The sequence below is a fragment of the Diadema setosum genome, chromosome 16, assembly GCF_964275005.1.
Source record: "Diadema setosum chromosome 16, eeDiaSeto1, whole genome shotgun sequence".
NCBI classification, from domain to species: domain Eukaryota; kingdom Metazoa; phylum Echinodermata; class Echinoidea; order Diadematoida; family Diadematidae; genus Diadema; species Diadema setosum.
In genome coordinates this window covers 33,768,678-33,782,668 of record NC_092700.1, presented here as the reverse complement: position 1 = coordinate 33,782,668, position 13,991 = coordinate 33,768,678, and the positions used below count along the sequence as shown (strand labels likewise).

Sequence of the window (13,991 nt, the reverse complement as noted above, 5' to 3'; positions counted from 1 at the left end):
CCTTTTCTGGCCTCCAAAATTTCCTATTTAAAGATTTTAGTCGGTCACCATAAAAAAAAAAAAAAAAAAAAAAAAAAAAATAGAGGTTGGTGTCGAGCCGGGCTTATAATAATGATAATTATACTACATGTAATTTTAACACTAACAGTTAATGTTTACACTACCACTATATTTCTACTAGGCCTACTACTACAACTACTGCTACTATACCACTCCTACTACTATTTCAGTTTTGACACTACTATACCAGAGGGCTAGCTCTGCCATTTTATTAGCCTAACGTTGTCAGGTAACCATACAACTGGGTGGAGATTAAGGGACATGGTGGGTAAAAGAAAAACCTCTTGTCCTGGCTAGGACGTAAGATCTGGACTGGATTCAAACTCGGGTCCATCAACTGAAAGTCAGGAGTCTTATCCACTATGTCACATAGAGTGCGTCCATGAGCACTTTAAGCAACATTGTAACATTTTTATGGTCTGATAAAAAGGCCGGAAGTAACATATCAGAAACATTCCTTCATCGCACATAAAGAATAGAATAGAAGATACTAAAACGGAACGTTATTGCACCAAATTATCATTTTCTTAAGATTCTGATAAATGTATCATGGTTACGTGATGATAGTGATATATTAACTTCGAAATAGGAGGAAAGAAAATTATCTTGCCCTTCCTGTTGTCTTAACCTTTTCCATTTCTGATAATCCTATATACTTCAGAGAGTATGTTTACCACTTAAGTTTTATAGTCCACAGTTTGATGCATTTGATGAGTTTTCCTATCTGACGTTTCATTATCATATATCATTATTATAATTATATATTATTATCATTATTATCGTTATCATTATTATTATTATTATTATTATTATTATTATTATTATTATTATTATTATTATTATTGTTATTATTATTATTATTATTATTATTATTATTATTATTATTATTATTATTATCATCATTATTATTATTGGTGTTGTTGTTGTTATTGTTTCGAACTCAGTTGCAAACAGTATTTGCTTAGACGTGTGAAATACTAGGGCCCTGAAGCCAGGCAAACTCCATGGAACTGGATTCGGGCAAAGAAAACTTTTCTGGAGCTTCTTTACGCTCCATTATTTTTATGAAGAGGAGTGGTACGAAGTCATCGATGAGGGCAGCACAACGATGGAGAATATGTTGATCATCACATACTAGTATTAGTTGGCAATATCTATCTTTGAGACCTTTTTTTTTTTTTCTGCAGTGGTTTTTGACGTGATAGATCTTGGCGCGTGTTTGGTGTCGTGGTTGAGGTACGTTGATGGGCTTGTCGTCTGCTGGTCAATGTGCTGTGTCTAATGCACGCGCAAATTGAGGTTAGGATCCTGTGAGTTGGGATTGGATGATTTCCCATCGAAACCGCGACGCCTGAGATTTTGCACCGGGCAGTCGTGTGCGCCGATCGTCATGCATCAAAAATCCGTGCCGCTACACCGAGTATGTGATGGCAGAGAATCGCAGTGTCTTCGATGAATAGGACGCCTTATGGTAATAGGCCTATATGACATTACTCTTGCGCATGATTCATGCAGGGAAAACCACATGCGGAATGGTATCCGGATTTTACTTTTCGATTTATACTTCGGAGTGCTGACTGCCGATTTGGCTAGCAAAAAATCAGGATGCGATTTCATTTGAAGCGATTTGTTCTCGCCGTGATCTGCGTTTTCGGATTCGTCGGCGTGTTTCACCCGCTTCTCATCGAGAACGTCCGCCGCACTGTCGGGGTGGAGCAGTGGCAACCGAGGGGAGTCAAGCTGAGCTTCGAAACTTCTCCAGTCGCAACGCGGTGAGTGAAGTTTATTTCATTTTTCCGGGATTGTTCCTGGAAGAGTTGATGTGGTTTTTAATGTTTCATGCAGACGATGACATGAGGTTGTAATAGCCACCAATATCTAATCATCGAACGTGGTGGATTCATGTCTTACTAGTCTAGGTTGGTCTGTGAGCGTGTGCGTGTGTGCGTGTGTGCTTGTGTTTCTCATTGTTTTTAGTCGTGGGTCTGTTTTGATGTATCCAAAGTTCGGCTAGCTCATTACAGTTAAATTTCAAACAGCTTGTTCAGACTCTAATCGCAACCTTGAGTTTCGCGCTCTGCATACAGAGATAAATGTGTACCGAGATTATGAGTAAATCAAAACATGGAGGGTAACTAAACCGAATATTTGGATCATGATCGTGCATGCAGCTAGAGTACTGCTAAAAAGTGAGCATTCTTATATTTTCAGCTTCCCACAGCTTCAGTCTTCTAATCAATCATTGGACACTTTTTTGGGGTGTGTTTGTTTGTTTGTTTGTTTGTTTGTTTGTGTGAGTAGTAATAGACCACTCTGTGATGTATTAAATTCCATGGATGCTCCTTTCGCTGCAACCTATAGTAGCAAACCTTTCTATTGAAACTGCTTGTTACAAGTTCCTAAGGGGAAGAAAATTGATATCCATAAAATATTTGTTCGTAAGCCTGTCTCTCTAGCCTATATAGTACACTGACCCAGGTATTGAAATTGATTGTTCCGGCAATCTATTCAAAATCTGTAGATGCTTTGTTCACAAAAGTTGCCCTTAATGACCCCGAAGCATGACGGAGGCTTGTTCTACATGACAACAAGTGGAGTGAATTCTTGCCCTAGAAAAAAAAAAGGTGAAACAGGTGAATGAATATGGAGTATGGGACGTTGCTATGTGATAGAAAAAATAAAATCCATGGTTTGCTAAGTACAATACAGAAACGGCCTTGAGCCAAGTGCCTTTTCCTGCCTTGTTGCCATACGTGGGAAGATTGAGCTTTATGAGGATAATAATCACAAGTATGCCAAATAGTTAATCGCACCTGAGAGATTGGTTTCTGGCTGTCCGCTTCTATTTACAAAGATAATGCTATGTAAGTCAACAGGTCGGTTTCTATATTTTTGTTTCAAACAATATTTTATTTCGATTCCATCATCCATCGTTGATTACAATTCAACATTTAGTTGTGTTGCTTGCTGCGTGACATTTCAAACGTATATATCAAAATATTACAAAATAATTCTTAGGACTGTCATTGTGTCAATTTCTGATTATTCTAGTATACAATACACAGCAACTGCTTATCCCCGCAATAATCATAAGATCAATTTTTGATAATGCCTAATGGGACAGCAATACCAATATGCATGGACAATACATATTACAAAATATATCCATTGACTGCGTCCTGTATACTCATCACAGCAGTAATTATTAGATAATGAAATCAAATATTGTTGAGGGGTCAAACAAAAGGCCTGTGCACATACCTATGTATCAGGGGTCAACAAAAAGCCTACATACCCAGGGGCGGATCCAGGGAGGACCGCAACCGGGGCACGCCCCCCCCCCTTTATTTTTTGTTGAAACAAAAGAAATAAAAAGAAAAAATGGGGGGGGGGGGAGGGGTGCGTGCGCCCCCTCCCCTTTAATTTTGTAAACACGCCCCCTCTTTACGGAATTCCTGGATCCGCCCCTGCATACCTATGCACACACATACATACAAAAGCTTTACAAATCTACATGATCAGTGTCTGTATAATCCATACCTATAAAACATTACCCCTTCATCGCTCACCCGTATAACCTCATCAACACTTCCTCCTCTAGATAGGCATACTCCAGGTATACCTCACTCCAGCACAGATACACACACATATTGCACACACACACACACACACACACACACACACACACACACATACACACACACACGCCCACAAACACCGAACCTGTTCACCAAACAATCAACAACAAAAAGCACAAAGAGGTAGCAATAGATGCGGAGTACGAATGTGTAATTGAATCGATGGAATATTAACCGAACGAAGGATCACGTTTGATTGCAGTTTCAACACACCTTTTGATTACACTTAAATACATCCCAATGTCTTCCAATCTTTTTCATGAACTTAAGCAGTGTTAAATGTTGATGGAGCGATAGGACCGTTGCCATGAAAGAATGGCTAAAATTTCAATAGATTTTGCATGCTGCAGCTGATCATTAGTTTGGTCCAACCAGGGAGGTGAGACACACCTCCCTGGTCCAACAATGGACCTGATATAGGTAAAGCCTGATAGTGCTACATAGTAACAACAGTCTGACAAAGTCCATTGGTTTTGTATCCGGACGGACAATGACAGCGTGTGCTGGGAGTTGGTTGTTGCTCCTTCTTCATCCTCTTTCTTTCTTTCTTTTGCCAAAAGTGCGTATGTTGGGTAGTGACTGTGTAAAGGGGGAGGGGGGTGGGGTGGCCTTGTTCGACGATTCCGCGGCCATGCATGTTGACGGAAGAGACAACGCGAAGTACGTAATGCATACTGTAACTTCTCTTTAATCCATCTGATGTCTGGATACTCATTTCTTGTACGTATGGTGTGTAATTGCGCCAATTCCGCGGAATTCTGTATATACGATGTCTGTATCACACGTGGTTAATGATTAACAGAGTGTATTGTGCAGCATCATTAGTGTATTGTTAAAATTCAATCTTTGTATACACAGTAAGACGTCTGCAGTCTGAACGAGGATAACGATCAAGGAATACACCATACTTCTTTAACAAACCATCGTGTAACTGCGTGATGAGATAGAAACAATATTATTCATAATATATAAAACCGGGAATAAGTAAAAGAAACACACAAACCCAACGTGCGCCTTCTTAAATGAACTCTTGGATCTTGTTCCCACATTTCAAACGTGAAGTACTTTAGATATGCTTGCAGTCTGATAGTTTTAGGGAGTCTGACCTGTATGGACATTGCTTAAAGGGTAATTGCAGGACTAGTTTAGGACTAAATTAAATTAATCTGAAAGAAGGAGTAAAAATTCACACGCGCAACAGTGAAAATTCGATCAAAATCGGATAAAACTCAGGGAAGTCGTGATACTGTGAAGTTTCGCCAATTTTCACAAAACATTTCTTGAACAGTCACTGTGAATATGCAAAAAGTTAGTTGATGATGTAATCCCTTCACAACTTTCGATATACCCTGTACATGATTATCATCGTGAAATTGTCATTGTCATTATTACATCATTTCTTTTTAGCCAAGGCAATTGCTCACCTGTCCCGAATTCTTTATATCTGACTGATCATTGTTTGGCTCAGCCAGGAATAACATATTAGGTAGTTAGGTTTTACACTTTTATTGCAGAAGAACTGAATTTCGTTATTTCTCTGAAACAGTTCAGTTTAAATGATGACATCTCTTCACTCATTTGCATATTCATATCACCTGTTCGAGAACTGTTTTGCAAAAATTAGCGAATGAATTTTATGACTCAAATGTCATAGACACAGAAAGTCACAGTGACTCAACGTTAAACGAAAGCCAACCACTCATAGGGGAATCAAGTGTGGAAAATGTAACGCCAGGCATCACCTCCACCCATTGATCATTCACCTGTTGTGTCACTTGTTGGTCAACAGCATCCAAGAGTCCGCCAATGAAAGCAAAACCCCCATCGTTTACTCTCCACAGCCTCCCAAAACACCTATGATCTACGAACGTCATGAATTGTGTTGACCTTGAAGTTGAGAATTAGGTGCAGTTGTACAGAGGCTTACTTGGTGCAAGGACAGGCATTAATTATCTGCTGATCATTGCTGTACAGTACCCCAACATTATTCAGTGTTCGCCAAATCAAGCTTTGGATTCGTCGCGACATCACGATTCTCGTCAAGCATGTACATATTTGTATAGGTGTATCAAAATTTCACATGTTGGTCATCCAACGGAAATGAAATGTCCCTAATGACCGAGAAATAAATTGGATCAAATTCCTCCCAGCGCAACTACTAATGTCAGTCATCTAGTATACAACCCGAGCCAATGTCGCCTCTTGGACTGACTGAACACGATAACAGTGGAACCTCATTAAATAGATGTTGAGTATAATGTGACAAAATCCTCTTTGGTTGATTTTGCATGTTTTCATACCTTGATACAGCGAGAAACCTGACAAGGTTATTGTCATTTGTTAGGACGTCTATACCTATAATGAACTTCCCTTGTAGTGCCTCGCATTGATACTTTGTCAACGCGCCACCAATAAGTTGGTTTCGTGACTTGTATAAAGTTAAAGGGGCATTCGAGACGATTTATATCATTTCATATCATGTAGTACATAAATCGATAGTGCCATCTACGGATTTAGAAATTTCAAAAGACCTCAAGCATAACACACCGGACATGGATCATGACATAATATAGGAGGCTTATATCATGTCATTCCATTACAATGACACTTTCTTCACAAGTTTACCTGTGATAGTGTAGAATGTATGCATGCTTTCCTCTTCTGTTCTGCTTCCTTGAGACAACCTTTTTTTTTTTGACAACCTCTTTTGTTTCTCATCCCAGTCACAACAAAGTCTGAAACATTGTACCCAGTATACCCAATTTATAGATATTCAGATGAAAAATAAAAACAAAATCATCTGGGGGGTCTCCTTTAACCAGCTAAACAGTGAACCTCTCTGATTGACAGAATGTAATCGATGAACCCACAAAATATGATCACATAAATGCATCCTTGTCAAAGTCATCATGAACGTCAATGAATATTACTAAAGTAAAAGAATGTGATCGTCTGATTTAAAAGTAATGTTCATCTGATTACTCTGTATACTGGCAGTGGTGCATTCATGTATGGAAATGAAAATGAAAATGAATGAATGAATGAATGAAGTGAATTAGTAAAATGAATGAATGTTAAACCTCGTAAGGTTGATGGATTAGTTCACAGTGTTGGCGCAATATCGCTAATGAGAAACAATCGTGCTTTGTTTGCATTACTGTCTGTCCGCCATTAGCGACACTTCATTCACTGTCATTCGTGTTGTATAAAAACCATGACTGACTTCCAGAATTTGTTTGCTTTTTATTTGGACGGAATATCTGCCTTACATCACAACGACATTGTAACACGGAGGAGGTTGAGAAATACGATGATTGGAAGTATAAAATCAAAAAAAAAAAAAAAAAAAAGATATTATACCGTACTCTTGTCGCATTCAACGAGTCAAATGAAACACACATGAACATTCATTATTGGGCCGAAAAATAGGAGTGATGCCTGGACAGTACAAAGAACGGAGCAACAAGTTCCATGCCAAGACTCAAATGATGACTTTGAAATTGTTACAGCCAATCAGTGACAAGTTTATCTCAGTAGTATCCCACATTCAACCAATCAAAAGTGACTGTGCAATGGTATACAGACTGCACTTTCGTATTACTCCCTCATTTGGTGATGTTTTGTTTAAATTTCACAACTATGTGAATTGATTTTGTTTTGATTTGAGAAGCAGAATAGATACGAACGAACGAACGAACCTCAAACAACTTCCCACTTACCTTCACGTACCTGGGTATAGTTTTGTCGTTATTTCCAATGTCATGCACATCAGGAACGTCCGTTAAAGAGACCAATTTCTCGATACATTCAAATAAGCCGGTTTATCGATGAAAGTTACTCATTATTTCACATGAGAGATTCTGTCAGCACGTAGCAACTTGGTCTCGTCATACTTGTTCCAACTATGATACATTGTATTGAAGGGTTGGTATCTATAGTTATGGTTGATGTGAGGAATCAGCTTTTGACTGTATTTGAGAGATACTTAGAAAACACTTTAGAGGAATTCAAAGTTTACTGGATGAAAATCGGTTTTGAAATGGCTGAGATATATCCAAAAACAAAGAAAAACGAAGCAATCCTGATAAATGTGGGTAGCACCTTTTATTAGGATCGCTTTGTTTTGGATATCTCAGCTGTTTCAAAACCAATTATCATCAAGTAAACTTTGAATTTCCCTAGAATTATATTCTCTTTCATATTTCAAAGGAGGTTTCTCGTTATCTCAAAAATTATCATCAAAAGTTGGAAACCTGAAAGCCCCACCTCAACCGAAACTGTACCATACCTGAAAGGACATTGCTATTCGATCATTGAACCCATTTTGCTTACATTGTTTTTTTTTTTTTTTATGTCACATAAGCATCGGAAAGCTTTCTAGGTATCGAAAGCAGCTTTTATTTTTAGGTTATGCACAAGACCATTACTATACGTACTGGCAATTTATGCACACTTCCGCAATAACCGTAGCTCCTTACAACAATAAGAAAGACATCAGTTACCCTGCAATGTACATGTATGTCACTCCGATGCTAATTAGCACAAAAGGGTACAAACATACTAGAAACAGGTGAATTGGTGATTGAGTACTAGTAACCCATGACTTTTCGAATATATGTGATAACTTTACAAACGGTGCTGCCGGCTGGTGAGGAGACTATACCCCTTCTTTATAATGGACTCAAATGAAAAACGACCACTTCGAGACAGGGCTCTGCGGTATTCTTGTAATAACAAACACGCAATTACATCGAACATGCGTCAAATCAAAATCGCACATCACGTTTCATATAGCTGCCCACTATACAGAGTAAATTGGAAATTTCATTTAATTCACCCATTGTTCGAACAAAAAAAAAATCCGATTTTAAAAGCAATGTCTGTTTGTATAATGACTATGACATGATAATTCACAATCTGAATTCTGAGGAATTACATGGATGCAAGTCAAATAAAAATATTGCACATTGAACATTACGGAATACAATATACGATAATTAGGTACTTCGCCCCATACAGCGCTCTTACAACGAGTGAACATGTATCACACCGCTGAAAACAAGACACAACTGAAAAATAAAAATTGTTATGCAGATGATTGTCATATAGATATCTTGTCAAAGCTGTAGATTGTTACACACATACACACGCAGACACACACACACAAGCACAAATACACGCACAGATGTACAAATATTTTGTATGCATATAAAATCAAACCTTACTGTATCTCCAGTAATGTGAATGATACTCGTATAGATCAGTTTGGCAACGCTGTAGACTTTGCACATTTACACAATATTTTATGTGCGCATAAAATCAGTTTTTCCTGTATTTCTAGTCTTTACTTGGTGTAGGCTCGTGGAGATATAAACGCAGTCATAAAGATGTCTGATGAAAATCATAAATCAGAATAATAACCTTCCCCCAAGCAGCGAAATCACAGTCCGAGCATTCGCTGCTCTGTCGCTATCAATCTATGTTGCAAGACCTTAGAGTCCAATTTCTAGTGACAGAGATTTCATCTCCGTCATTCCAACCATTTCATTTCGATTCTACCCGTCAAGGAAATTAAGAATGGTGTGTTGATACGCAACGTAAACTCACAATGTAGATTTTAAAGGGGCCACTTTTATAAAAATATTCAGAAAGCGTCTTACCACATCTATACAGTGATCTGTTTATACACAGCCTTACCAAATCAGGGAAGGGTACGTTGAATAACTGACAGTTTACACCGCGTCGCGTTTATACAGCACATCGTATACCACATAATTCATTTACAGTTTAGAGTATGCGATATATACAATATGCAGTATTTGTTATAAAATGCATAATCTTTTCATTGCTCGAAGATTACAAAATTTTTAATTTGTCAAAGTAGAAATATGTCTTCTACAATAAACCAGCAAACTGGCATTGTAAACCTACGTGCAGAGTTTCTGCGTTAACATTTATGGATAACAAACATAATTATTATTTGAAAAGATAAAACGATAGCATGCCGTTGGACTTCAGTTAGACGAGATAAGGGGAATTAAAAAAAGAATCTTTAAAGGAACTACCTGTAGTGCAAATGCATAATAGTACTGATCGTCATTAGCTATGTGGCCAAAAGAATATGTGCCATATATCTTATAATAATTTTTGGTATTTTTCTTCATATTACTTGGACATTCCCACACACAAAAAACAACAACAACAACAACAAACAAACAAAAGACAAGAATCTTCGAAACCAGGATTACGCCAGTGACATCTCTCAGTCATATAGCAAAAGTATTATGATTAACAGAAGACATTGGAATGCGCCTTCCCTTTGACCGACCATAACTCGCAAGGTTCCCTGCAATGTATTTTGCTAATTATAGCTAGTAACATGGAGACATGCAGGTTATGCTCAGTCAGGCAAAGGTGCATTACAATGTCTTATAAATCATATCAGTTCCTTATTAGCAATGATTGACAGATGATGTCACTAGCAAAACCTTTGTTTGGGAGGTTTATTTTTTGTGTGGGTGTATCCAATTAATCTGGAGAAAGATAGCAGAAAATTATAATACTATATATTATATCATAAGAGGTATTTAGATATTCATTTGGCCACATAAGTGATGTTGAGGGTAAAGTGCATTAACACAAGTCAACGAGCACTTGCATTGCGTAGTTCCTTTAAGTGAAATGAAGTATTTCAAACCTTTATATACTCGAGGTAACTTAAAGAGACATTCCAGACGATTTATATAATTTCACATGATGTGGTACACAATTCGAAAATCCGACGTAAGAATTGTGGAATTTATTGTGGGTCTTTGAGCAGTGAAACCAATACTCTGAAAAAAAAAACAACTAAAACATGATACACTAAACAAGAATGATGACATAGCAGGCTCAGTTGTATTCCAATAATGTAGCAGGGTAATTCCATAACAGTATACGTACCACTTGCTTAACAACTTCACCTGTGTAGAATTGATGCATGCCTTCTTCTTCTTCTTCTATTCTACATCCTTGAGAATCCAACCATGCATTCTTATGCGAGTCAACTATGTCATAATCCTCGTTCGTTGTGATTTGTAATATATTTTTAAAACATTCTTATTCCTCGTCGTAATTACTATAAATTCTTAAACTCTAATACCAAGTATCATAACCAATTCATAGGTGTTCAAATGCTAAAGTGTACAAATTATACGATGGTCTCCTTTAAATAGATTGGGTAAGCTCAAACGAATAGAAAAGCTAACTTATCAACATGAAGAACAAACACTGTGGCACTTACGACTCTCCTATGTTTTCAAGAAGCGGAGATTCCAGTCGCACCACGCAAATACAAAATGAGATAGACCGACAAGATATTTGTATTTGCCCGTGTTTCTATTGCTTTATGATAACCGTCAATATATTCACCATTATTTCAATTTTTCATTATTATCATTAATAAAGCATTGACGTCAAATAGCGTTTAAGTCTTTCATTTAAAAGCTTTTTACAGATGTCCCTGTACGAAACTTATAGAACTGTATTATATTAGAGGATGTATCAACTTTGTTTGTGGTTATTTCTTGATGACAGCATACGATGTGTAATCTGACACCCGGCGTTTAGAATTCTCTCCGTCGTCTATTACATTAAACATTGTAATATCATGACAAATATTTACCAGTGTTTACATGAAGGATACTCAGCGTCGAAGCTCTTAAACCTGATATGACTTGTAATAAAGACGAACAGAATACAGGCGTATTGTCATAGCTGGCCGTTATAGTCTATACGCTCATCGTTTGCCCGCATTTTTGTCATCTCTTCGACAGCGAACGCAGTGGTCATAGACTGTGGTGCCCTCGTTATTGTATGAGTATGCAGCGCGCGTTCGTCGAAACTACGTCCGCGACGCTGATAAGATCTCTATAATATATCATAATCCCGGATAACGCGTGTTTGAAGTATCGATCGCACTCAAGCGATAAGCACAGATTAGAGAGCGTCTGGTCGGAAAGGAGAGGGGATTTGGGGGAGGGGTATGGTCACTTCCCTCACTGCCCACGCTCCCCATCCTCCGTCCCCATCCCCTCCCCCTGCATCTCATGGGTAAAATATTCCTCACTCTTTTCCTATTATCATGTTACTTCCTACCAAGGAATCATTTTATCAATAAAAAACAGCAAAAGGTGTACAAACAATTAAGTAGTTCTTTGTCTTTGCAGTATAACGATCTCCGCATTATTGATTTCAGTCATGACAGAATTATTCCTCGAATCTAACCACATAGAATATATCGGAGCATGTACACTCTCATTGTTACTTTCAATTATATACCATTGATTTGTTATTTTTTTTTTCAAGCTCATAAAAGTCCTCTGAAGAGCTATCTATATTTCCATAGTGTGAACTTTTTAGGCGTATATGTATTTTGAGAAAAATGGATGCGCCTCAACATGACGTCGCTTACTTTGACCCTTATTGCCAGTCCAGTCTTTTACAATACAGCTATTTGAGCTACTACATTATATCCACACATCCGCGTTTGTGCGCCCAAAATTGCTCGTTTCTGTTGGTATTTAATACATCTGACAGTAAGAATATGGAATTTTCAAGTAACGGAAGAAGGCTCATTTAACAGTATTAAGTGCATGTGTGTCACGAATTTGATGCAAGTGTAACTGATTTGAGAAGTTTGAATGTCTCGTTTTCAGATATATGGCAGGTGTGAGGTGTGCACAGAGTGTGTGTGTGCATGTGCATGATGATTATTTTGTACTTGGGGGTCAGTGAACTTTGATGGGTTTTTGACCTCGTTAGGAAACTGTTAATGTTAGTCGCATGAAATCGAGCAACGATATGCATTCAATCTTATACGACCATACGAGCATAAACACGAAAAAGTCAACGAGGCGATTTTGTCGTTACATTTTCGGACATGACGTGCTAGTAGATCCCATATAATATGTTGTTATGACGACTGACTGTACGACAGCCTGTTACACGATAATAATTCATTTCTGTAATACATACGCTTGCGTGGTTGTACTTATTGTACACCATTGTGGCCATCTCCCCCCCCCCTCTCTCTCTCTCTCTTGTTCAAATACTGTATACGGTCGCACGGATGTCGTCATGATAACATGTACCCGCGCCCTACTCATAATCTATAATTGAAAGTTTATAATGACCGTTAATATATGACCGTGAGTCACAAAAGGTCGCAAAGCCCAACATTCCTATATACCGGGGCATGAACATATCACATCCTCTTTTGTATTAATAATGACAATATTTGATCTTTGATGTAATTAGTTTATATGTACGTATTATATATATATATATATATATATATATATATATATATATATATATATATATATATATATATATATATTATTTTGTGAGATATGATTAGTTTATGGAGGAGATCCTTCCCATGTCACTCTGAAATACGGAAGCATAATATTAGGGGAAATTGTGCATATTTCATATTATCTTCTCCAGTGTTCTGTTGGCCCTTATCTTCAGTTTGACGTAGTCCTCTTCACCGCAAATGGATCACGATCAATCAATTGTTCGGATTCTTCAGGGATTCAAAGCCCCTATTCTGCATACACAATGAAGAGTGGGGCAATGCGCATGACACTTGGCTGGGTACACAGAGTAAATCGAACAGACATAGAGGGCTTTATTAAACTCAGACGCAGAAAGTTATAAACTTTAGCATCTAAACCATAATATCGATCGCTAAAGGGAAATTCCGGGGCCGTTTAAAAGTCAGTCTGAAAAGTTAAACAAAACTTTAAAAGCAATATAGTGAAAATTTATCAAAATTGGGATAAGAGTATGTAAGGTAATTATGATCAGTCAGATGTATTAGTGGATTTTCATTAAAAGTGCCCCCCTCAAAGGTAGTATTCTCAGAGGTTGAACTTTGGATAATCTTATGCAGTTAGTTGATAAGAACATTAGATCTAATTAATGATTAAAATTGTACTTAACTTTAAAAGTTGAGAATTTCTACTTTGAAAACAAAAATAATAGCAACACATTTCCTTGCAGTTGTTCGTGGCTTTGTCAGTTTGTGATGCACGAATACTACTATGCATTAAAGCGCCATGTGTGTGTGTGTACCACGTATAGTACTATTGTTTTTGTTTGGTTTATTCTTGTTTTGGGGGCTGGTTTTTGTGTTTTTATTTTGTTTTGTTTGTTTTTTGGTGTGTGTGTTGTTGTTTTTTTTTGCCTTTGCATGTGGATTATGAGTAATATGGGGCAATCGATATCCGAGGAAGTGGAGACAGTGAG

The 13,991-nt window shown here is 37.6% G+C and overlaps 1 protein-coding gene across 1 annotated transcript in view; it reads left to right on the top strand.

Annotated features, from left to right (window-relative positions):
• Positions 1–1,580: 1,580 nt before the first annotated feature.
• The window catches only part of LOC140240079 (uncharacterized), a 54,467-nt gene continuing 42,056 nt past the window's right edge, over positions 1,581–13,991 (top strand). Inside the window, exon 1 of the mRNA XM_072319887.1 lies at positions 1,581–1,832. Coding sequence (XP_072175988.1) covers positions 1,666–1,832 — 167 coding nt within the window. The 5' untranslated portion in view covers positions 1,581–1,665. The remainder of the gene's footprint in view (positions 1,833–13,991) is intronic.